Source organism: Salmo salar, chromosome ssa12 (genome assembly GCF_905237065.1).
Source record: "Salmo salar chromosome ssa12, Ssal_v3.1, whole genome shotgun sequence".
NCBI classification, from domain to species: Eukaryota; Metazoa; Chordata; class Actinopteri; order Salmoniformes; family Salmonidae; genus Salmo; species Salmo salar.
In genome coordinates, this window is record NC_059453.1 from 67,067,161 (window position 1) to 67,091,623 (window position 24,463).

Consider the following 24,463-nt stretch of genomic DNA (forward strand, 5'->3'; position numbering starts at 1 on the left):
GAACGGTTCTCCCTTCTCCACAGAGGAACTCTGGAGCTCTGTCCCGATTGCTCAGTTTGGACGGGCGCCCTGCTCCAGGAAGAGTTTTGATGGTTCCAAACTTCTTCCATTTAAGAATGTTGGAGGCCACTGTGTTCTTGGGGACCTTCAATGCTGCAGAAATATTTTGGTACCTTTCCCCAGATCTGTTGCTTGACACAATCCTTTCTTAGAGCTCTACGGACAATTCCCTTGACCTCATGGCTTGGTTTTTGCTCTGACATGTCCTGTCAACTGTGGGACCTTATATAGACAGATGTGTGCCTTTCCAAATCATGTCCAATCAATTGAATTTATCGCAGTTATACAAACCTGTTTTTGCTTTGTCATTACGGGGTATGGTGCGTAGATTGACAGAGGCAACATTTTTATTTAATACATTTTAGAATAAGGCTGTAACGTAACAAAATGTGGAAAAAGTGAATGAGTCTGAATACTTTCCGAATGTATTGTAGCTATCATACTGACAACAGATTGACAACAGGAGTGACTTACAGGACTTTGTATGGGAGGGTCCAGGATCCCTCCTTGACAGAGACCTTTGCTCTGTGGGGATGCCGTCCTGAGTACCAGGCACACCCACAACCCTTGTCCTGGACCTGAGTATAAATGACTATGATTTTGGCATCTTCTCCCATAAGGAATTTGACACTCAGTTGAACAGTAACACCCTTATTGGATGCTTTCAAGCCTATGGATCAATGCACTTTTGAATCTGGACTTTGCCCCTGTCTTTTATGAGGAAGCCTTGGTAGTATTTGTTCAGAGTTCCGCAATAGAAACCCCAGGCCTGGAATATGAACGGTGTCTGGAGAAGAGAGAAATAGATTTATCCATAAATAACACAGAAACTACATTGCCGGACACAACAGGTAACGTACCTCGAACATCTATAAACCATAGGTAGGCCTATGTTTTTTTCAGTGTACTTCCTGCTGAGAGGTTGATTGGCTAATGTTTACATGATGAAAAGGGCAATGAGTGTTTTCCAGTGTTACATAAAAGCTAGTAGTCTGAAAAGTAAAGTCTTTGAGCTGAATTTAGAATTCTATTGCTGACTTTATTACAAGACTGACTTTTGTTATTATTGTGTGTAATTCATTAGAGGGAGACATTGGTTAACCCGAAAAACAGGAAACGGAGCTGTACATTTTTATTAAATATATGGTGCTGATTGAAACATTTTGTTTTAATATAGCTGAACTAGGGTATGAGTATCTCAAATACTTATTTCTACAGCGTACAGGGTCCTTTCCCCTGCTGTAAGTTGAATTATTTCTAAACTATGTAGCTAGCCATAAGAAAGATTGAAATTGATGACAGAAAAATATGATGTGTTGCTTGCTGTCAATCCATAGTTTAACCATAATAAACCATCCTCTGACATTTGTCAATGATTCATTGTTCAATCGTTGACTTTACTTAAAACAATAGCAACATTTTCAGCTGCTTGTGTTGCTCTTGTTTCAAGCGGTGGGGCAGATGGGAATTGTAATGGAGTCTGTTGTTTGCACTGTTCATGTGTGTTTGCACATCTCAATCATATAAATGAAGGTATCACAGAAGTTCAAAGAGCCTTGAGGTTTCTGGTTTCAAGTTGTTGTCCTTTGGGAAAAATTGCAATAGGGCACAACTAATACACTGTAAATGACTAAACATGATTTAGGCTATGACTAAGGAAATAAGCAAACAGGAAACCGCTCACCCAGAGGCGGCGCTCCTAGTGGCTGGGGACTTTTATGCAAGGAAACTTAAATCAGTTTGACCTAATTTCTATCAGCATGTTAAATGCGCAACCAGAGGGGAAAAAAAATTCTAGATCACCTTTACTCCACACAAGAGACGCTTACAAAGCTCTCCCTCGCCCTCAATTTGGCAAATCTGACCATAATTCTATCCTCCTGATTCCTGCTTACAAGCAAAAATTAAAGCAGGAAGCACCAGTGACTCAGTCTATAAAAAAGTGGTCAGATGAAGCAGATGCTAAACTACAGGACTATTTTGCTAGCACAGGCTGGAAAATGTTCCGGGATTCTTCCGATGGCATTGAGGAGTACACCACATCAGTCACTGGCTTTATCAATAAGTGCATCGAGGACATTGTCCCCACAGTGACTGTACATACATACCCCAACCAGAAGCCATGGATTACAGGCAATATTCGCACTGAGCTAAAGGGTAGAGCTGCCGCCTTTAAGGTGTGGGACTCTAACCCGGAAGCTTATAACAAATCATGCTATGCCCTCCGACAAACCATCAAACAGGCAAAGCACCAATATAGGACTAAGATTGAATCGTACTACACCGGCTTCGACACTCGTCGGATATGGCAGGGCCTGCAAACTATTACAGACTACAAAGGGAAGCACAGCCGCAAGCTGCCCAGTGACACGAGCCTACCAGATGAGCTAAATCACTTCTATGCTCGCTTCGAGGCAAGCAACACATAGGCATACATGAGAGCATCAGCTGATCCGGACGACTGTGTGATCACGCTCTCTGTAGCCGACGTGAGTAAGACCTTTAAACAGGTCAACATTCACAAGGCTGCAGTGCCAGATGGATTACCAGGACGTGTGCTCCAGGCATGTGCTGACCAACTGGCAGGTGTCTTCACTGACATTTTCAACATGTCCCTGATTGAGTCTGTAATACGAACATGTTTTAAGCAGACCACCATAGTCCCTGTGCCCAAGAACACTAAGGTAACCTGCCTAAATGACTACCGACCCGTAGCACTCACGTCCGTAGTCATGAAGTGCTTTGAAAGGCTGGTCATGGCTCACTTCAACACCATTATCCCAGAAACCCTAGACCCACTCCAATTTGCATACCGCTGAAACAGATCCACAGATGATGCAATCTCTTTTGCACTGTACACTGCCCTTTCCCACCTGGACAAAAGGAACAGCTATGTGAGAATGCTATTCATTGACTACAGCTCAGTGTTCAACACCATAGTGCCCTAAAAGTTCATCACGACGCCAGGACAGCGGAGTCAATCACCACCTTCCGGAGACACCTGAAACCCCACCTCTTTAAGGAATACCTAGGATTGGATAAAGTAATCCTTCTAACCCCCCCCCCCTTAAAAGATTTAGATGCACTATTGTAAAGTGGTTGTTCCACTGGATATCATAAGGTGAATGCACCAATTTGTAAGTCGCTCTGGATAAGAGCGTCTGCTAAATGACTTAAATGTAAATGTAAATGTAAGCTAAGGATCCTGGGACTGAACACCTCCCTCTGCAACTGGATCCTGGACTTCCTGACGGGCTGCCTCCAGGTGGTGAGGGTAGGTAACAACACATCTGCCACTCTGATCCTCAACACTGGAGCCCCTCAAGGGTGCGTGCTCTGTCCCCTCCTGTACTCCCTGTTCACCCACGATTGCATGGCCAGCGACAACTCCAAAACCATAATTAAGTTTGCAGATGACACAACAGTGGTAGGCCTGATTACCGACAACGACAAGACAGCCTATAGGGAGGAGGTCAGAGACCTGGCCGGGTGGTGCCAGAATAACAACCTATCCCTCAACGTAATCAAGACAAAGGAGATGATTGTGGACTACAGGAAAAGGAGGACCCGAGCATGCCCCCATTCTCACCCCCATTCTCATCACACGTCAAAACCTATTCCCCCTCAGGAGACTGAAAATATTTGGCATGGGTCCTCAGATCCTAAGAAGATTCTACAGCTGTAACATCGAGAGCCTCCTGACTGGTTGCTTTACTGCCTGGTAAAGCAACTGCTCGGCCTCCGACTGCAAGGCACTACAGAGGTTCTGCGTATGGCCCAGTACATCACTGGGGCTAAGCTGCCTGCCATTCAGGACCTCTATACCAGGCGGTGTCAGAGGAAGGCCCTAAAAATGGTCAAAGACCCCAGCCACCCCAGTCACAGACTGTCCTCTCTGCTACCGCAACAGCTTTTACCCTCAAGCAATAAGACTCCTGAACAGGTAATCAAATGGCTACTGTCGGGTTCACCTTGGGGTCATGATAGGGGCTGTACCGAATGTTTGATGTATTATAATAATTGATTATGCTTATGTTGTATTAATAGAAGGGGAAGGGTTATAAGACCCCTCCCTCCTTATATTTATAGGGTCCTAGACTACAGATTAACAATATATATAATCATTATAAGGTTTAATATTGTTCCACAGTCTTTTCTAGTCTCTGCCTCTTATGAAGAAACGGTCTGAGATGTGTGACTGAGAAAGAACCCTGCAGGGGACTGAAAGAGATAAGAGACTTGTCCGACATTCCACTATAAATCAACTTGGAGAATGGACATTTACTGCTGAGCCTTTAGATAACACTGAAACTCTTGTTTGTATTGCTGTGTATGCATGGGCTTGGTCTTATGAGTAGAAGGTAATGACGTAGGCCGTGACATCACTAAGGCTGGACTTCGGCCTTAATAAAATAACTTCGACCTTTGACTATTTTGCAGAACTTACTCGGAAACATACGTGCTATGTTCCTGTTGTCGACTTCTGTTTGCAATTGCAGTAATAAAGGTTTTTGATTCATTTAATTAAAGATATTGCCTGAATGCTAATTTCACCATGAGCCAATGATTAACAAGGAACGAACCCCAACACTACCCGGCCTATTTGCAATGTGTTTGACTACAGTCCACTATACAGCCTTTTATAACATAATGACTGATTAAGTACCAGGTTTCTGAGGTGTGATGACTAAGAGGTTTGTCGTCATGGTTGAGCTCAGCTCTGGACACTAATGTTGCTCATTCATAGCTATGGGTTGCAAAGGGAGGGTATATTACTGGAAAACTTTGTTACCAAACTTTGGTAACTTTCACGGTTTTTATTTTATCAGATGACATCTAGTGGCCTTTTTGGGTACTTCAGATTATTACAGGTGTCTGCAATTATCTCTGGCCCTCGGTGTGGTCTCATCACATGTAAAATATATACAATTATCAAATAATATGATAGAAAAAAGGTATAATAATAGAATGACAAAGCTGTCAAACATCCAAAATATAAACCATCAAATTAGTGAATACCATTGGTGTTTAATATGAGGGTTTCGGCATGAAATATCCATTATATATATTTTTCCCACACTTTTTTGTTGTTGTTGCTACGTTAGTATGTCTTTGTTCTAAATATTTTAGCGCCAAACTGATGGCAGTTGTGAAAAAAGTCATTCATTGGAGAATTAATAATGCCTTTGTTGATTAGATGCTTTTTCATTAATTAGGCTTCCTAATTTCCTCTTTAACCATATGGTCTATCCACTAGAAACTCTAGGACAGTATGGACACAGATATAAATAAAATAATACTATGTATGAATAGATTTTAAAAAGTTATTCAAGTATAAATGACCAAAGTTGCCATCGATTGCCATATATTACCTGTTATTTGCTAAAATAACTGTAGATTCCTATAACTTTAGTCATTTACTGGTAGCTTTGCAACCCTATTCATAACACATCCTGTATAATAACTACTGAATAGAATCATGATAATAACAACAATGGCAGGTGATTTGCTGTAGCTCAGTTGGTAGAGCATGGTGTTTGCAACGCATGGTGTTTGCAATGCCAGGGTTGTGGGTTCGATTCCCACGGGGGGCTATGTATGAAATGTATGCATTCACTACTCTGGATAAGAGTGCTCTGGATAAGAGCGTCTGCTAAATGACTAAAATGTAAAAAAAAAATGTTATTATGTTACTGTATCACTGGCCAATAAGGTAGGTGAAGTACCAGTTGTGTTGGCAGCAGTAGTTATCACTGTATTATGCTCTTGTGGTTGATGTTTGTGCTGAAATGTTGTTGTATGTTTTCTGTATCTCTGTCTCCTTATGTTACAGGTGTGTGACCCAGGGGTTCCAGGATGTACAGGAGTGACAGTCCCTATGGCTTGGACTCTAGCAGTTACGCAGGATCTGTCCAGTCCGTCCAGTCCAAGTAGGTGTTCTCTAGAGCTTGCACTGTAGCTATAACCTATTTTTATGTATTTCTTTCTTGTTTACTCTTGAGTATTCAGTCTCTGAAATCAAATCTATATTATGCTATTCTCTCCATTTTCTTGTGGCAGTGGCTATTCAGTGGATGATCGGTTATCACAGATATCAAATCTGTCCAGACCAAGTGCCAAGTCAATATACAGTAAGTAAAGAGTAAACCATAATATTGGCCTTGAGCAGTTGAAACTGATTACCTAAAGCATTGTTTATTATAGGTGAATGTTTTGTGAAACGCAACTATGCATAAAATGTTAATCATCCCATGTTCCCCATCAGTGCAGAGGAAGGAGTATGCGGACTCTATCACCAAGATGATGAACAAATTCCAGTACAGAGTAGAGGTATTGTTTTGGTTTATCCAATATAATGATTGTACTATGCTAATCATTTAGCAATGATAATGGTCTGCGTTTGATCACAATAGCTATGCAGCTATTTCTGTGATTTCAAATGCATGTATAACCCCTGTGTGTGTCTGTTCTCCAGCATTTGTTCACCTGTGACCTGGATGGTAGGGAGGTGCGTGATGTGAATGACTGTGTTGAGAGGCTAAAGCTGCTGGATGGGATGGGCCGGGTGTGGGGGCAGGACATGGTCCTGGAGGTGCGGGATGGGAACCTGCTGCTAACAGACATCGAGACTAAGGTTGGTGCACACACTTTATACTTGACAATGAAACACTGGGTGAGCATAGCTATACCCACAGTTTACTAACAGACATTGAGTGTTGTAGATTAAAGAAAGATCATACAGGAGGTGTCACAAGTATTTACTACCCTTGGATTTCATCACGATTGATTGTGTTACGAAGTGGGATTAAAATGGATTTAATTGTCATTTTTTAGCCAAAACACTCTGTAATGTCAAAGTGGAAGAAATATTCTATATATAATATTTTTGTTATTAATTAAGTATTCACCCCCTGAGTCAATACATGTTAGAATCACCTTTGGCAGCGATAACAGCTGTGAGTTTTCTTGGGTAAGTCTCTAAGAGCTTTGCACACCTGGATTGTGCAACATTTGCCCATTATTCTTTTCAAAATTCTGAAGCCAAACTGTGGGAAAAATTCTCAAAGCTTTTTTGGTGCAGTTTTCCCTGACTTATTTCTGGTGGGGTAGGCTTGTGCAAATTTTGTAAAGATTTCTAAAATAACTCAAATGTACTCATAGCCCCCTCTACTTTTCTCCTAATGCTCATAGTCAATTGAAATCATCTGGAAAGGAGCTGTAGACAGTACATGTTGCATTGGGGCCCGAGTTATTACACTGGGTTTCTTGTGTTTGATACACTTACACACTTTAGTGATAAAGTGTTCAATGTCATGTTGAACACATGGCCAATAAAAGCGTTCTCATGCTAAGTTCAACACTCTTTCTGTTCCTAGCTGGGCCATTTTAGTGTGTAAGTACTTGTTCAATTAGTATTATGTATTGACTTGGTACAACAATTTGTGTCCTTTTTGCTGTTTTCCTTTGTAATAATCCCTCTGGTGAGATATGGAGCCTGTTCCACTCTTGCAGTAACTGTTTGATTTCGCATCACTCATGTTGTCATTCTGTTGGTTTTGGCTTAGTCCTTTGCCTTTATCGTTCCAAGATTCCAGATACAGCTGCATCCTTTAACTGAGCCTGCATGAGATGGTGTGGAGACTGCCGGTCTGTAACTGTTCCTACACACCTTGACAGCTCCTCTTGCACTGATGGCCTTAGTCTGACCGCGGATATCCAAGTTAAACAGTCATGCTGTTGTGCCTGAACTTTACTGAGTGTTGCTTTTACCATCTCAGGTGAGTGTTTCTCCGTGCATTCTTCCATGTAATGTTCAGCATGCAAAGGAGAGCGTGACAGAAAGTCTGCGTCAGTGTTTAACTTTCCAGGAAGATACTTCAGTGTGAGATTGCAGTCTGACAGCTCTGCCACCCAGCAATGACCGGTGGCATTCAGTCTCGCTATAGTTAGTACATATGTCAAGGGGCTATTATCCCTGTACACTGTCACAGAGCGAGCATAAAATAGGTCAACGCGGAACTGCTCAGTCACTGCCCATTTTAGGGCCAAGAATTCCAGTGAAGGTTTCTCTCTGCTTGTGTGATAGTGCAGGAGCCATATCCAATGAATCAGTTTGCCACTTTGTCGTTGGTATAACACACCTCCCAATCCAACGTGCAGGATAAAAGGGTCCTTGAAATCTGGGTCAGCAAGCACAGGTGGATTAGTCAACACACTCACCAAGTGTTCTAATGCTCTGTGGTAGGCATCCTCCCATATAACTTTCTGGTGGGGTGGAGCCTGTCCCGACTGGATAGCTATCTAGGTCCTTTGCTTCCCGGATGCTGGGGTCTCCGACTTCACTGCTAGTAAGTCATAGAGACATTTTGCATGTCGTGAGAAGTTCTTACTGTTAGCCCACGTGTACCCTAGAAACCCCAGTAGTTTCCCCAGCTCTCTCACATGTTTACCAGTTCTTGCACTGCTACAATTTATTTAGCATCCATTCTGTAACCTTTAGTATAAATTATTTTTCCTAAATAATGGACCTCATTCTTGAATAGGTCACACTTATGAGCCCTGAGTTTAATACCCCATTGATTTTGCTGCCTGAGAACTTAAAGGACATCTTCCACATGTTGTGGAAAATAACTAAAAATAAGCACATCATCCAAATATGCTATACAGATATCTTATACCCTTTAAACTTTCCTCCATGCTTTGTTGGAAGACAGAGGAACTGTTTGATAAGCCAAAGGGAATTCTGTTCTACTGATATAAGGCCCAAGGAGCAGTGTATTTTCTGGTCTCATTTTTTACATTTTAGTCATTTAGCAGACACTCTTATCCAGAGCGACTTACAGTAGTGAATGCATACATTTCATACATCTTTTTTTTTTTGTGTGTGTGCTGGCCCCCCGTGGGAATCGAACCCACAACCCTGCAAACACCATGCGTTGCAAACACCAGGCTCTACCAACTGAGCTACAGGGAAGGCTAAGTCTCCTCTCCCACAAAGCCTTGGTGGTATGCCTATCCTTTAAAACTGTAAACCATAAGTTTCCTCCTAAACCATCAAGTATTTCCTGTATACGGGGTATGGAATTCCCGTCTAGAACAGTTTTCTTGTTCAATCGCCTGTAATCAACACAAAGTCTTAAACACCCATCCTTTTTCCGTACACAGACCAGAGGTGATGGTAATGATGAAGTTGACTTCCTGATTAAGTTTTTATTCAGGAGCCCCTGGATACAAGGGGCGTGGCACACCAGTGAACCTCTTTGCCACTGGTATGTTATCAGTCAAGGTTATCGCCATTTGGAGATGTTCAATGCACCCTATGTCCATGTCATCTTAGGCAAAAATGGCTGATTCCTCTCTGAGCATCTGTTTGACTAATTCTTGTTGTTCTTGGCTCAAGTGCTGTACATTTACAGGTGGGTCCCACAACTCTATGTGACTGGTGTCAGGGCCAGGCTCTGGTGGGGATCTGTCATGAATTTGTGCTACAGTAACCTTTTCTCCACTTGGCACAGGAACTGGGTGACACGCTACCACTCTCTAATGTTCCTTAAGTGCATTTCTTAGCACCTTTACTGTATACATCAGCTCAGAGGGCTCATTGTTACTTTTTGTTCTTACTATTTCTTCAATATGGGAACCCTCAAATATTTTCCTGCAATGACATCAGCTTTGGGATCAAGCAAACTAAAACAAATGTCCATCCAACCCAGAAAGGGAATTTCAGTGCCATTGGCTACCCTCAAATCCAGTTTCTCTGAGGTTCTCTCTCCCTTTGCACTGCAGCCTCTGCAACACTGGATGGAACTAGATGTATCTGAGGTCACTTCCCGTTCCATGGTTGTGACCCCCAGACGTTTCCCGATGGCTGTGCGTTGCCCCTGATTCTACATCCTACTGCCCAATGCCTATCACTGCCACATTTGTAGCAATGCTGACAAGTCTGTTGACCAGTCTCATAACAACTTTTGCATTTTATTTTCTCTCTGTTGGTTGTATTTGATTTTCTGTTGAACTGTCACCCTGGCCCTGTACTGACTGTGCTAATGATGCTACCTGACAGGTCAGTTCTTTGATTACTTCATTGCTCGCATCAATTTTACTCAGGAGGGGATTGTATTTCTTTTATTTTCGGATTGTGGTCTGTGGGGGCTCTGCCTGTGCACATTCCTTCCCGTTATCCTCACTCTTTACTGCGTTAACTCATATGGGTGTGAATTTACGTGAAATCCTGGCCTTTTGTGTGCGTTCGGTTTCATTGCCCTGGGCAATTTGCATTTTCTCAAGCAACAGTTAATCACTGGTGTTAATATTGTGGAGATGCATGCTCATCTCTGCCCTGATGATACCATTTGTTAATCCAGTAACAATGGCCTCCAGGCATTGGCTCTTGACTAACTGTGCCATATTTCAGTCCTGATTGGGCACGAGCTAAGGCTAATAACACTTTCTGTCTCAGATTCGAAGACTTGGACTAGGAAGCCCAAGGCAGACTCTCCCGGCTCTTGTGTTGCTTTAGTCAACTTGTGATACATTTGAGAAACATCCTTCTCTGCGTAATGTGTCCTCAAGATGTGCCCTAGAGTGTAGAGTGTCATGTCTGTTTTTCCCTCCAGATAACTCCTCATCTTAATCCCTGGGCACACAGCTCTGATTACTGCTATCATTTCTAATTCACTGTATCCTTTTCTCAGTCCATTTTCAATCTGATGTTCTAGGCTGTTGAAGTTGAGCTGAGGAGGCCCTCCCACCTCTTTTCGTCCTGCCGCAGCTCAAGTCTCTCCGCTGGGTTCACTGTCCATTTGCGTCGTTGGCACTGACTGGCTGGAACTTGTAGGCAGACCTTTCGCAGCATCCTCCGAGTCCTATATTCCTTTGATTTCTTCTTTCGGTTGAAGCTACCAAGACATTCCCTCATCCTCTGATTCCATTAAATCCTCAATCAGTTTGCGCTGTAATGTGCAATGGCTCTTTCCTTTTACTTCAGAGTCATCTACACCTCCTATTCCACAACAACAATTGTCTTCAGTTAAAGTCCATAAACTCTGTTTGATTTTATCCAACAACGTTTCCCGCTCGACTCATATTGTCCTACTCACGTGGCAACAACAACAATGCAGGCAATGGCAAGATAGCTCAAATCCGTTCGGTGGTTAGCCCGCTAACGTTAGCTGGCTCGCTACTCTCCCAACGTCTCTCACTCGTTGTCCGTTCAAGGAATATGGGCCAGTGCTAACATGAAAATACATCTCAGCAGTGCCTCCAAATGTATTCCCTTTCTATGAGATTATAATATAAACTCCAACGCAAGAGGTACTGTTTACTTGAATTGTAATCATGTCAGCGCGATGTAACAGCAGTGTACAGCATTTTTTTGTTCGTTTTTTCTTTCTCTCCCCCAGTCCACTTAAACTTTTCTTCTTTATTTCCCATGGGCTTCATCCCCTAGTGGCTGGAATACAACCATATTAAGCCCTTTACACTTAGCTCCATGCCATTTATTTTTATCCCATTTATTTTTAATCTCCAGTCTTTGCTGATGTCAAGCATATCCATACCATGATGTAGCCACCACCTTACTTGAAAATAAGGAGACAGTTACTCAGTGATGTGTTTGTTGTGTTGGATTTGCACCAAACACAACATTTTGCATTTAGGTCAAAACGTTTTTTTTTGTTGTTGCAGTATTACTCTAGTGCCTTGTAGCATATTTTGGAATAGTTTTATTCTGTATATTTGCATTATTCTTTAGCTTTCCACTCTGCCATTTAGGTCATCATTTCCTCCCATTACAGCTGTTTTAAAATCACCAATGGCCTCATGGTGACATCCCTGAACAGTTTCCTTCTTGTCCTGCAGCTCAGTTCAGAAGGTTGACTGTATCTTTGATGTGGCTGGGTGGTTTAATACATCCTCCACAGCATAATTATTAACTTGACCATGCTTAAAGTGATATTCAATGTCTGATTTGTTATTGTTACCCATCTACCAATCACTGCCCTTCTTTATGAGGCTTTGAATATCATCCTGGTCTTTGTAGTTGAATCTGTGCTTTAAATTCAATACTTGAACGAGGGACCTTACATATGTTGTATGTATGGGGGACAGAGGAAGGGGTTGTCATTCAAAAATCATGTCAACCCCTGTTATTTCACACAAAGTGACTCAATGTAACTTATTATGTGATTTGTTAAGGAACATTTTACTCCTGAACTAAGGGCTGTATTTAATCTGTAATGGTTCCACAATAGATATGAAAAGGTAATTTTATGATTGAGCCGACATGCAGCTTTTACTGTAAATGTAGTCTACTCTAAAGCGGAAGCGTTGCCTTTAAATTTCAATCACGCTGTAACGCTGAACTTCCGCGATGTGTATTGAATAGAGCCCTAATTTAGTCTTGCCTAAACAAAGGGGGAATGCTTATGCAACTACTATATTTGAGTTATTTAGTTATTGTAAATTTGTACAAGTATGTGTAACTTTCTTTTCACTTTGACATTATGGAGTATTTTGCATAGATCAATGACAAAAAAATCACAACAAATCTATTTCAATCCCACTTTATAACGCAACAAAATGTGAAAAAATCCAAGGGGGTTTTGATTCCTGACCTACTATTTTCTCTCCCTCTCCCCCTCTCCCCTCTTCCTGTGTGGGGTTCAGGAGGAGCTGGAGTCCCTGCCTCTGAGCAGCATCGTGGAGCTGAAAGCTGTGATGGACAGCTGTGTGTACAACTCCCTGCTGACCGCGACCGTCAAGGACCGCAGCAGGAGGACCACCAGTGTCTTCATGTTCCAGTGTGAGGACCTCAGGGTGAGGAGACTGTTATATATCTGGCTCCAGTGTGAGGACCTCAGGGTGAGGAGACTGTTATATATCTGGCTCCAGTGTGAGGACCTCAGGGTGAGGAGACTGTTATATATCTGGCTCCAGTGTGAGGACCTCAGGGTGAGGAGACTGTTATATATCTGGCTCCAGTGTGAGGACCTCAGGGTGAGGAGACTGTTATATATCTGGCTCCAGTGTGAGGACCTCAGGGTGAGGAGACTGTTATATATCTGGCTCCAGTGTGAGGACCTCAGGGTGAGGAGACTGTTATATATCTGGCTCCAGTGTGAGGACCTCAGGGTGAGGAGACTGTTATATATCTGGCTCCAGTGTGAGGACCTCAGGGTGAGGAGACTGTTATATATCCCTGAACCTGTCTCCAGACTGTATTAGGACCATTATGTTTCTCTCATGTTTCAAAATGGCTGTGCAAATGGATGATAGTGATTTATTTCAGGCCGATTTCATAAAACGGGACCTAGAGAGAGTGCTCCCTCACCAGAGAGATGACGTTAGCAATCACAGCGACAACAGGTAACAACAAAACAGTCCAAAACAACAACAGTGCATTTAAAACAGTGTAGCTTACCTTATGTGTGCTCATTTTCTTTAGGTAAACCTCTTTTTATCTCTAGCAGGAGCAATCAGGAAGTTATGGCTGGCCATCAAATTGTTAGGAATCTTCAGAACGCTGTCCCACCACCTGAGCAGAGAGAATGGACTCCTCCAGAAGATCCCTCAGCTCAATGGAGCGCTCCGGACTATGGTAAACCAATGGCATACTCCTCACTGTAAAAAAAAAACGGAGACTATTAGCTCAAGGGTTTGTTTCCTGTGTTAATGACAGATAAATAGCTTTAGTCTAGGTTTGGTCAAATATCTTGAAAACAATAAATACTGTATTTATCAATCTGTGGGAAGTGGGAAACTATCCTGTTCCACCCCTATGTGTTCAATAGATGAAGATCCTACACCTGTACCTACGCCTACACCGCCCATGCCCAGAGAAGAGCCCCTCCCTCCCAGGAAGGAAACCCCAGTTCAGCACCTCTTTACGGAGGAGGAGCCTGAGCCAGCCCCTGTCTCTCCTCCACGACCATACACAGAGACTGATAGGAATGTGGTCAGTGCTCTGCCTCTATCATTATATTATTCATGTTAGCAGTACTGTGGATGATAGCTTAATTAAAGGGGCAATCAGCAATTGAAATAATAACAATGCATTTGTCCTGCCACTTTTCCTGTAAAAAGCTGATGGATGGGGCGGGAGAAATGTAACCACTCTCAAATTCATAGACAGAGCTATGGATGCAAGGACTGTCCATCCGTGATATCAAAATAATAGTTTTAAGCATGTTTTGAGGCTATACAGTGTTTGTTTACATTTATTTTCTTTACAAACATTGGAGTAACAAGCTTATATTGTGGGTCCTGAAGGGGTGCGGCAGTTGAACTAAGCTCATGAGGCATTTATAAATGATATTCTTCAAGAATCAATGGATATACATATCATGAATTTATAAGTCCAGAAATTGATGTAGAAACTGCAGAATTGCCCTTTAAGGTGAATGTAGTGGTTTGCATATGGATATTGTATAACATGTTCTTTGTTTTTCTACAGGACATCGTGAATCATATTTTCAATGACATTGAGATCTTTATGGGCCAAGTCGCTGCTGCAGCAGCCAAAGCCGAGAAGAAAAAAAAGAAAAAGAACAAGAACAAGGATAAAGGTGTGTGTTTCTCCTTATTCCAAAGAAGGCTACACCGGTGGTTCAATTGAGCCAGAGCTACCGTATCGGTATAAAGTTAAAGGTATGATAAACCAAAGTAAGATTCGCCCACATTTTGTAACAAAGCAGAGGGCTCCGTATAGCTCCGCAATGACATGATTGGTTGACGGTAGGTGGGGGCGGTATGTTGGGGGCGGGAGGTCCTGTATAAACACAAACTCAACTGCTCTGCTCTGTGAAGCACAAGAAATATGAATACACTGATTTCTGCAGACACCGGATTGACCATGCAGAGCCTTTAATTTGGAATAACCATAACATTTATCTTGGCTCCCCCACCTGAACCCCTGGGGATATCCCATATTCTGGTGCAAGATGGCAGTGGGGAAACTGATCTGAGGTTTTTGTATTTTGATGCCATTTGTTTTTTTGTTTAATTTCCAAGGCATTAAAGGCATGCCACCAGCAGAGGAATTTGAAACCTGTCTCCAGAAAATCAAATGCGGGTTCAACCTTCTGGTGTGTATCAAAATATCCCAGCTATTTTGCTTGTTGTGTTGTACACTCATGATGTAATACAATTTGTAAGTCGCTCTGGATAAGAGCGTCTGCTAAATGACTAAAATGTAAAATGTAAATGTACATGCTAGTCATTTCATCTGAGAGCTTAATCCAGTACCTTTGGTCTGTTCACTGTGACAGGGGGAGCTCAATGGAAAGATTAGTAATCCCAGTGCTCCGGAATTCGTCCACTGCCTCTTCTCCACCCTGGCATTTGTAAGTTACTCCTACTGCTTACTCCATCTTTGTTTTCTACGCAGCTCTTGACCCACCCATGAACCTTTTTCAACGTAGTGTTTTGAACCAGCCTAAAATAATTGACAGTACATGATACATCTTCCTATTAATGAGTTCAGAAGGCTTGTTTCCCACCCGTAGTGGCAAGTGCTGCTGTAGAATCAACTGCTAAAACAGTTAAAACTCAGTTACCTGACCACCTACCGCTACCCCCTCCCTCCTCCAGGTGGTGTCCCATAGCCCTGAGGAGCTGCCCCCCACCATCGTGGTGCCCCTGCTGAAGCCTGAGTGTATCCGTCTGCTGAGTGGGGAGGCCACTCCTGAGGAGGACCAGCTGTGGCAGTCGCTAGGAGACGCCTGGAACGTCCCCAGGTGGGAAACATGCATCACACCACTCACCAATGGGTATCTGAGAATGGGGAGTTACTGTCAGTCAGCGGTGCTCTGTGTACTTCCATACATTTTGACAAGGGCTCCCTGTATCCCTGATGTCTTAACAGTACAAAATGGCCAGAGGATGATGAGGACATCCCAACCTACACTCTAGAGTTCCATGATGGTTGGCAGCCCCTGGAGTTGACCCACTCTCTCCCAGGGAGAGAGCCTGAGAGAAGGGAGCAGAGTCAGAAACAGAGTCAGAGTCCGCGCTCCACCCCTGAAAAGGTAGTTGGCCAGTGAGCTGCATCTTATAGTTCTGTACTGGCTGGGTAATTTCAATAAGGTTTTTTTCAATAAGTTCTGCCAAACTTTTCCCCTGTAGAGGTCGGCCCCGTTTAAGCCTCCACCATCACGGTATGCATTATCAAAGTATTATATACAATTTAAAAGCCATGAAATGATTATGGATACGTGCGTCTATAGATCTATGTATGTGTTTTCAGTCCAGATGAGCCAAACCTCAGGAACATTCGTGTGATGTATGACTTCACTGCAAGGAACAACAGAGAGCTGAGCATCTCCAAGGGAGAGGTGGTTCAGGTGAGCCTACTCAACACTACTACATGTTAACAGCACTTTGAAGTCTGTCTGCCCGTCCGCCCAACAGGAGGTTTTGACAGAAGAGTGTGTACAGTATGTGCTCTGTGCATCCACAGCTACTGGACATGTCAAAGAAATGGTGGCAAGTAAGGAACAACAGAGGAGAGGAGGGCTTTGTACCCAACAATGTACTGGAGTCACAGGACAAGGAGCAAGAAAAGCAGGCAAGATACCCCAACACTCATCAAAACTTCATACTGGAAAGCCTGCTGTGTGTTATTATGCTATGCTCCATGTGTATGGTGTTTACTGTATGAGTATGTCATTATAGAGCCCTTATCCCCCCGTCAGGAAACCAGTGGTCCTCCCTCCCTAACCAAGAGGTCCAAGCCTGACCAAGTGAAGGCCTGGCTGGAGTATAAGGGCTTCAGTAAAATGTAAGAGCACTCAAACTCCCAATCACAATAGCTATAGCTTAGTGATCACTGTAGGCATACATGTCATTTACAACTACTGTACAACTACAGGATAAGTATTCTCTTTTCCCAGATTTGTAAAAATGTCTCCTTCACTTTCTCTCCTTCCCTCCCTCTCTCTGTCTATCAGCACGGTGCGCTGTCTGGGTGTAGTGAGTGGCTCTATGCTCCTGGGGATGACGAGAGAAGAGCTGAAGATAGTGTGTCCTGAGGAGGGGGGGCGGGTCTTCTTCCAGCTCCAGAACATCAAGTCTGCCATGGCTGTAAGTCCCACACCCCCCTGGCTTTAGTTGTACAACTGTTGATTTATATTCTTGTACATGACAGGTAACAAGCTGATTTCTAAATCCCAGTCCTATCCCTGACCTTTGGTTTTTTCTTTCCACTCCAGCTTGCCAGTGAGGTAAGGCCCATAGAGCCTTAGGAGGGGAGGAGACGGGAGGACCAGAGAGTCACAAACGAGTCGGGACTTTAAGTTTTATCCCTTTTCACTGTGCAATAGAAGAAATACTGATTATAACTACTGAAAACACTGAGTAAGCTGAGTTTATTTAAAAGTATGTAGCGTGGAAGTATCAAAGCTCTATTTTTTTGTTCCATTTAATAATCCAATATTTAAAGAAAGAGTCTCTCTATATATATATATATATTCTGTGTCAGCTGTTAACTTCAATACTATATTTAACCATATGTATTCTATAAAACCAGTGTTGATGCCACTTGATTCTATGATTGATCTTGAGGATTTCATTAAAGTCACCATTTCTACATGCAGAAATTAATGTTAAGTGTTACAATACTTTTTCTGTATAGTATCGTGTTGTTGATGTAATGTAATCAATTGACATATATTTTACTTCGTGCTTAGTGCTATGTATGGACACTTCAATGACTAAATCACATTATATCAAATCAAGTCTGTCTCTAGAATCTAAGCATGTATCTCAATGTTGGAACTGTCTATCCACATACAGTACAGTACCAGTCAAAAGTTTGGACACACCTACTAATTCCAGGGTTTTTCTTTGTTTTTACCATTTTCTACATTGTAGAATAACAGTGAAGACATCACAACTATTAAATAACACATATGGAGTCATGTAGTAACCAAAAAAGTGTTAAACAAATCAAAATATATTCAAAAGTGAATTTGTGGAATTTCTTTCCTTCTTCATGCGTTTGAGCAAGGTAGGGGTGATATACAGAAGATAACCCTATTTGGTAAAAGACCAAGTCCATATTATGGCAAGAACAGCTCAAATAAGCAAAGAGAAATGACAGTCCATCATTACTTTAAGACATAAAGGGCAGTAGAAAAAACCATCAAGCACTATGATGAAACTGGCTATCAAGAGGACCGCCACAGGAAAGGAAGACCCAGAGTTACCTCTGCTGCAGAGGATACGTTCATTAGAGTTAACTGCATTTCAGATTGCAGCCCAAATAAATGCTTCACAGAGTTCAAGTAACAGACACATCTCAACATCAGCTGTTGAGAGGAGACTGCGTGAATCAGGACTTCATGGTCAAATTGCTGCAAAGAAACCACTACTAAAGGACACCAATAATAATAAGAGACTTGCTTGGGCCGAGAAACATGAGCAATGGACATTAGACCGGTGGAAATCTGTCCTTTTGTCTGTTGAGTCCAAATTTGAGATTTTTGGTTCCAACCACCGTGTCTTTACGAGACACAGAGTAGTTGAACAGATGAACTCTGCATGTGTGGTTCCCACCATGAAGCATGGAGGAGGTGTGATGGTGTGGGAGTGCTTTGCTGGTGACTGTCTGTGATTTATTTAGAATTCAATGCACACTTAACCAGCATGGCTACCACAGCATTCTGCAGTGATACACCCTCCCATCTGGTTTGCGCTTAGTGGGACTATCATTTGTTTTTCAACAGGACAATGACCAAACACACCTCCAGGCTGTGTAAGGGCTATTTGACCAAGGATAGTGATGGAATGTTGCATTAGATAACTTGGCCTCCACAATCACCCGACCTCAACCCAATTGAGATGGTTTGGGATGAGTTGGACCGCAGAGTGAAGGATAAGCAGCCAACAAGTGCTCAGCATATGTGGGAACTCCTTCAAGACTGTTGGAAAAGCATTCCTCTTGAAGCCGGTTGAGACAATGCCGTATGCAAAGCTGTCATCAAGGCAAAGGGTAGCTACTTTGAAGAATCTAAAATATATTTTGATTTGTTTAACACTTTTTTAGGTTGTTACATGATTCCATGTGTTATTTCATCGTTTTGATGTCTTCACTATTATTCTACAATGTAGAACATAGTAAAAATAAAGAAAAACCCTTGAATGAGTAGGTGTGTCGAAACTTTTGACCGGTACTGTAAATCAACTATATTAGTTGACTAAATGAGTCAATAAGCTGACTCCTTAAAGAAAAGAATGTATGACACCAGACAACACATTAGATGAATAAACATGCTTTATTTCAATCATCAGACATTATACCATAGAGTCTGTAAAACATTGGCATTCATTTAAAGCCATGATAGTGACTACACTACACTAAGGGCTCTATTCAATCCAAGTCGCAAAAGTTCAGCGTTACAGTGTGATTGAAATGTAAAGGTAATGTTCCTGCGTTAGCGGAGACTGCATTCACAGTAAACACTGCATATGTCAGCTCAATCGGAAATTACCTTTACATTGTGCGATAGCAATCTGTAACGCTTCAGCAATACAGATTGAACAGAGCCCTAAATCCAACAAATTAAAAAGACAAATGAAAACCATGTCAATAATATAAAAAACATGCAGAGAACCTTTCATGTAAAAACATGAAAATGTCTAATAAAGAAAACATGAATTGAGCACAAAATAATCACAAGTAAAAATCGAATTGTTTGAATTCAACATTATGAAGCGAAAAGAATACAAGGCAATTCTTCAATGAGAAAATCGATTGAACAAAGAACTAAACTCCCAGTGTGATGATTTGACTGATTAACTGGTTTGTGTTCTGTGATGACAACACAGTGTCTATTACTATTACCCAAGACTCTTTGCACTACTGAAACCCGTTGCAAGAGAACAGCATTTTGGACTCAAAACGGCGTTGAACTTTGTGTGCTCTTTCGATTGGGACAGAATTACATATGTCTGTCTTTAGTGAAGTTTGAGAATACAACGTATGGTCTCTGAGTTATGGCACGCTACAGTACAACCAATAGGTTCCCTAGCATTGTATTTTACAAACAAACAAAGGAATTAAACTGATTGTACAGACTGAGACCAACGACAGGAAATGGTGAGGTTTGAAAGAACAGATATGTGAACTCTGATGGACAATCTGAAATGGATGGATGGAAATGAAAAGGTAAGGTCAACTGAACTGGAAACTGTGTCGTTGAGTCCCTAAGTGAGCCATACCTGGACCTGAAAATGGATGACTGATCCTTTATCAACAATTACACACATGCTACTCCACATACGGTGACATAAACCCTTAAATTATCCTCTAATTCCCTGAAAAATACTATTTTAAAGAATCAAATCAAATGGTTGTTGCTGTTTTAAAAGCCTTGTTTGGATCAAAGAGTAACAGCAGTCCAGTCTATGGCCGTATGTTTGTGGGAAGCATTACAATGTCTGAGTGGGTGTTTTGTTGGGAATGCCAGATTACATAGGCAGCTCTGGTTGAGTTAAATGGCAGGGATGGATACCCACTATTTATTTTTCCTTTATTTAACTAGGCAAGTCAGTTAAGAACAAATTCTTATTTACAACAACGGCCTAGGAACAGTGGGTTAACTGCCTTGTTCAGGGGCAGAACAACAGACTTGTACCTTGTCAGCTCAGGGATTTGATCTTGCAACCTTTTGGTTACTAGTCCAACACTCTAACCACCAGGCTACACTGCCGCCCCATATGGCTCTCGGTACTACCATTTCTGAAGACCCTTCCAAATTACCCTGGTTAACTTGATCACCTTCACTCGATACTCGATTGAGAGAGAGCTACATGCTAAATTAAACCGAGTTCAAGTCCTAACACAACAATTAACCAGAAAAACAAACAATGAAAATATCAAATAACAAAATAATATACATGGTTCTTTGTAGCTCAGTTGGTAGAGAATGGGGCTTGTAAGGGCAGGGTAGTGGGTCTGATTCCTGTGACCACCCATATGTAAAATGTAAGTCACTTAGGAATAAAAGTCCAATTGTAAAATTCTGTCAAGGTCAATAATTATGATAACAAAATAAATCTTTCCGCTTTAATAACCACAGTTTATAATGATCTACAGCAACGAAGCAAAGTTTGCAATCTAAATATTGATATACTCTTTATATAAACTGTTTATCTCTATAGCCTTTAAAAAAATACACTTTATATATTAAATTCAACTCAGAGGCTCACCCTATGTCCAACACATGCCACCCCTTCACAGTGAAACACCTCACTGTTGAGGAGCTACAGATCAGCCTCCCAGGTTTGAGATTCATGCATACAATTTCTCCTAAATTATCTGGTTTCTCAAACATTTAGGGTCTATTCAATCAGATCCGCTTTAGCCAACATCCGCATAGCTGTTGTTTGACCGGTGTCGGAGCTGCGTTTGAGCTGTAAAATCCACAAGCGGCTCTTGGCATTATTGCTAAAGCGGACATTGCCATTGGCTGCACGGAGTCGCATTAAGAGAAATCCCATGTAGCCTTGTTTATAAGTTAGAACACTGGAACGTGAGATGTAATCTACACCTTGATTAGGCTGATAGAAATCATTATTTCATTCACAATTTTCTATTTGTGTGTCATTACTTCTATATAGACTACACTTTCTCGTTCTGAACTTCTAACGCGAGTGGGACGAGTGTGGCTTCGTGACAATGATAAAGAGCAGCTGCTCACCGGTTTGACAGCTCCAACGCAGTTCCACCCCCGACAACCAAAACATCAGCTATGCGGGTGTCGGCTATCGCCAGTTAACACTTGATCTGCTTGAATCTAGGCCTTACTGTATATATCACAATTCGATCTTAAGTTTTTAAAATGGCCTGGTAGATATGATATGGAATGCATGGTGAACATTTACAACTAGGGCCCACTTAATCCACTGGAACAGTCTTGGCATCTAATAGGAGTGCACAATTAGAACAGTTATAATAATATCCAAGATGAAAGCCCACAGTTTGAATCGGGAATAGAAGAGGCTCTTTGTCTTTGGGCAAGATAATGGGGATAGGTGTGTACTTGTTTTGGTGACCATGACAACCATGGTGGTGGGGATGAGCTCATTTGTTCCCGATGACAACCACGCAAACGTGTCCCTGCACAGTTTGCGCATTGCCATAGGGATGACAAGCTGAATGAGTTTGTTTTGCAGAACTCAAACTAACAACAATCATTGACTGCACACATACTTCATACATGACAGTCGTTCAGCTTACTTAGATTCTCATGTGTTGCTTTTTCACGTTACATCTCACTTTAAACAGCTTCTCAGTTACTCCTGTTGCAGGGCTCCATGCAGGCATGCACAACATAAGATGCACGGTGGAAATGCTGCCAAAGCAGAGCATTGGTAAAACGGCTTCTTCCACTTCACTGGAAGGTCTGGGTAGGTAAGGGAGAAGGTACTTCAACATGCAGCATGGTTTCAGTCCCAATGGCATCATCTTGATGTTAGTTCAGCAAAAATGCTAATGCATGAAGAGAACAGATGCTGCGGTTGTTGTTGGTGATGAGGACTGAGGCGTTGCAGTAGAGCATGAGAACAGCTTAGACTGTGACAGGCTACCTAGTGCCTAAAGTTCAAATCAAAAGGCACTGGTAAGTCTGGTATGGAGCATACAGGGCACTGCATACAATGAACTAATGACCAACATAGTGGGTCCAGAGGCCAGTCCCTGGGGTCTGTCCTGGTCTCTTTAGAGGACCAAGGGGTGGGTGAGGGGTGGGAGTGGGACATACACACACAATGGGGTTTGGAGGGTCCATATCCAAGAACATGGTGACTGTTGAGGTAATGGTAGGGGGGCATGGGAGCCCCCCTGGGAGCCCCCCTGGCTTGGACGATGGTGTATTCATTCTTCTTGACTTGTGCTTGGAAAATAAGTTGTGGTTGATTGGCTCTATCATTCACATCTCTCAGCATCCACTCAACCACAGACAGATATATCCTTTAGATATATATATATACCCTGTACACATCATGCATCTGTACTGGAATAGTATTCATCTACTCTTTTTGGCTGCATATTCTATAACTAATGTGATTTTTCTTTTCTTCTGCAGCTAAAAATAACATCTATCTTAATGTTAATGGAATGGAATGTTTGCAGTAGACCACAGTCAGGCCCACAGCTCCATGTCCTGAGGGCTGCTGCAGTGTCTCTGCTGGATGTCCTGCTTGCTTTTTAGTTCAGAGCTGATTTAGATCACGGAGACTAGCTGAGAGGACTCCTTTAGCTAATAAAGCACTAGAAACTTCCTGAAGCCAGAGACAGATGAAAGCCAGCAGATACCCAGCAGCACACACAAACTGGAATTGTGCACGAGACCACGCAGATTTGGTCCTTTGTTTGTTTTTTAAACTCAGTACGTCCGTACTTTAGAAAAGTGTTACCATGGTTTCCATGCATCTCTAAGTTACATGCGACTGTTCCTATCAGTGCGGAACAGGTGTTGTTGGAACAATGTAGTGAATTGATGAACTAAAGGAGTCCTCTCAGCTAGTCTCTGTGATCTAAATCAGCTCTGAACTAAAAAGCAAGCAGGAGCCTATGCATTGTGTAGTGAGGTAAGATGACCCATGGATAATACACTCATAATATTGCTGTTAAGTTGCATCTGCTTTCCTATTTCAAAAGTTAGAACCATTATGAAAATATTACACTAGATGTTAATATTACACTAGATGTGAATAGTTAATATTATACTAGGTGTTAATATTACACTAGATGTTAATATTACACTAGGCGTTAATATTACACTAGGTGTTAATATTACACTAGATGTTAAGGTTAAAGCAGCATGACTGTGTGATGGAAGATGAGCAGCTTTTAGGACAGGAAAACAGTGCAATAAGTGTGTGTGTGTGTGTGTTATATATCAGTGATGGGTACAAACATGTCATTAAATCACAGGCTAAACTGTGAGATCTTCCTTCCCATGCAGGGTCACATGACAAAGCAAAGGAAATCATTTGGGGTGTGAATGTATGGAGGGTCAGGAGATAAATGTGACAGAGGAAGTGACCCAGGAATAGATCGAAGATCAGAAAATCTCCTCCAATATGAAATAAAACCTATCCAGGGAGCAATAGAGAGGAGTTGTTGATTTAGCGTCCTTCTGCCCCGACGGGAGCCATGGACAGGGTGTCCTCCTCGTCGATGTTGTCCAGCTCCTTGGTGCGCACAGCGTGGGTGATGAGGTTGAGCTCCTCCAGCAGGGTCTCACTGCGGTATGCCACGCGGATGTCCGGGACGTTGGTGCGACGGATGTCGTTGCTCTCCGGGCCCTCTTTGCTGTATTTTGGCCCAAGCCAGTAGCTCTTTGCCTGGAGACAAGAAAGAACATCAGAGCAGAGCACTTGGCACAAAATGGCTGCGGAT

The 24,463-nt window shown here is 42.2% G+C and overlaps 2 protein-coding genes across 11 annotated transcripts in view; one reads left to right on the forward strand and one right to left on the reverse strand.

The window, feature by feature from the left end:
* Positions 1-605: 605 nt before the first annotated feature.
* Positions 606-17,654, forward strand: LOC106565672 (epidermal growth factor receptor kinase substrate 8-like protein 3). Of its 3 annotated transcripts, none has more exons than XR_006758065.1 (20): positions 606-911; positions 5,894-5,990; positions 6,121-6,191; positions 6,326-6,390; positions 6,536-6,694; positions 12,727-12,876; positions 13,349-13,425; positions 13,527-13,657; positions 13,851-14,014; positions 14,513-14,624; positions 15,070-15,143; positions 15,327-15,401; positions 15,649-15,794; positions 15,923-16,085; positions 16,183-16,214; positions 16,304-16,400; positions 16,517-16,624; positions 16,732-16,837; positions 17,007-17,139; positions 17,268-17,654. XR_006758065.1 is itself a non-coding variant. In XM_014133031.2 (20 exons), exons 2-20 carry the CDS (start codon positions 5,917-5,919, stop codon positions 17,298-17,300), a joined length of 1,950 nt encoding a protein of 649 aa, XP_013988506.1. In that variant the 5' UTR covers positions 606-911; positions 5,894-5,916; the 3' UTR covers positions 17,301-17,654. The 3 variants fall into 3 exon arrangements, 2 of the variants coding, with proteins under 2 accessions (XP_013988506.1, XP_013988507.1); XM_014133031.2 differs by having other exon boundaries at positions 16,752-16,837; XM_014133032.2 differs by having other exon boundaries at positions 13,530-13,657; positions 16,752-16,837.
* Positions 17,655-19,312: 1,658 nt separating this feature from the next.
* The window catches only part of LOC106565671 (AMP deaminase 2), a 78,254-nt gene continuing 73,103 nt past the window's right edge, over positions 19,313-24,463 (reverse strand). For all 8 annotated transcript variants that reach the window (XM_014133025.2, XM_014133029.2, XM_014133028.2 and 5 more), the window contains one exon: positions 19,313-24,408. In XM_014133025.2, the coding sequence (XP_013988500.1) occupies positions 24,190-24,408 (219 nt within the window). In that variant the 3' untranslated portion in view covers positions 19,313-24,189. The remainder of the gene's footprint in view (positions 24,409-24,463) is intronic.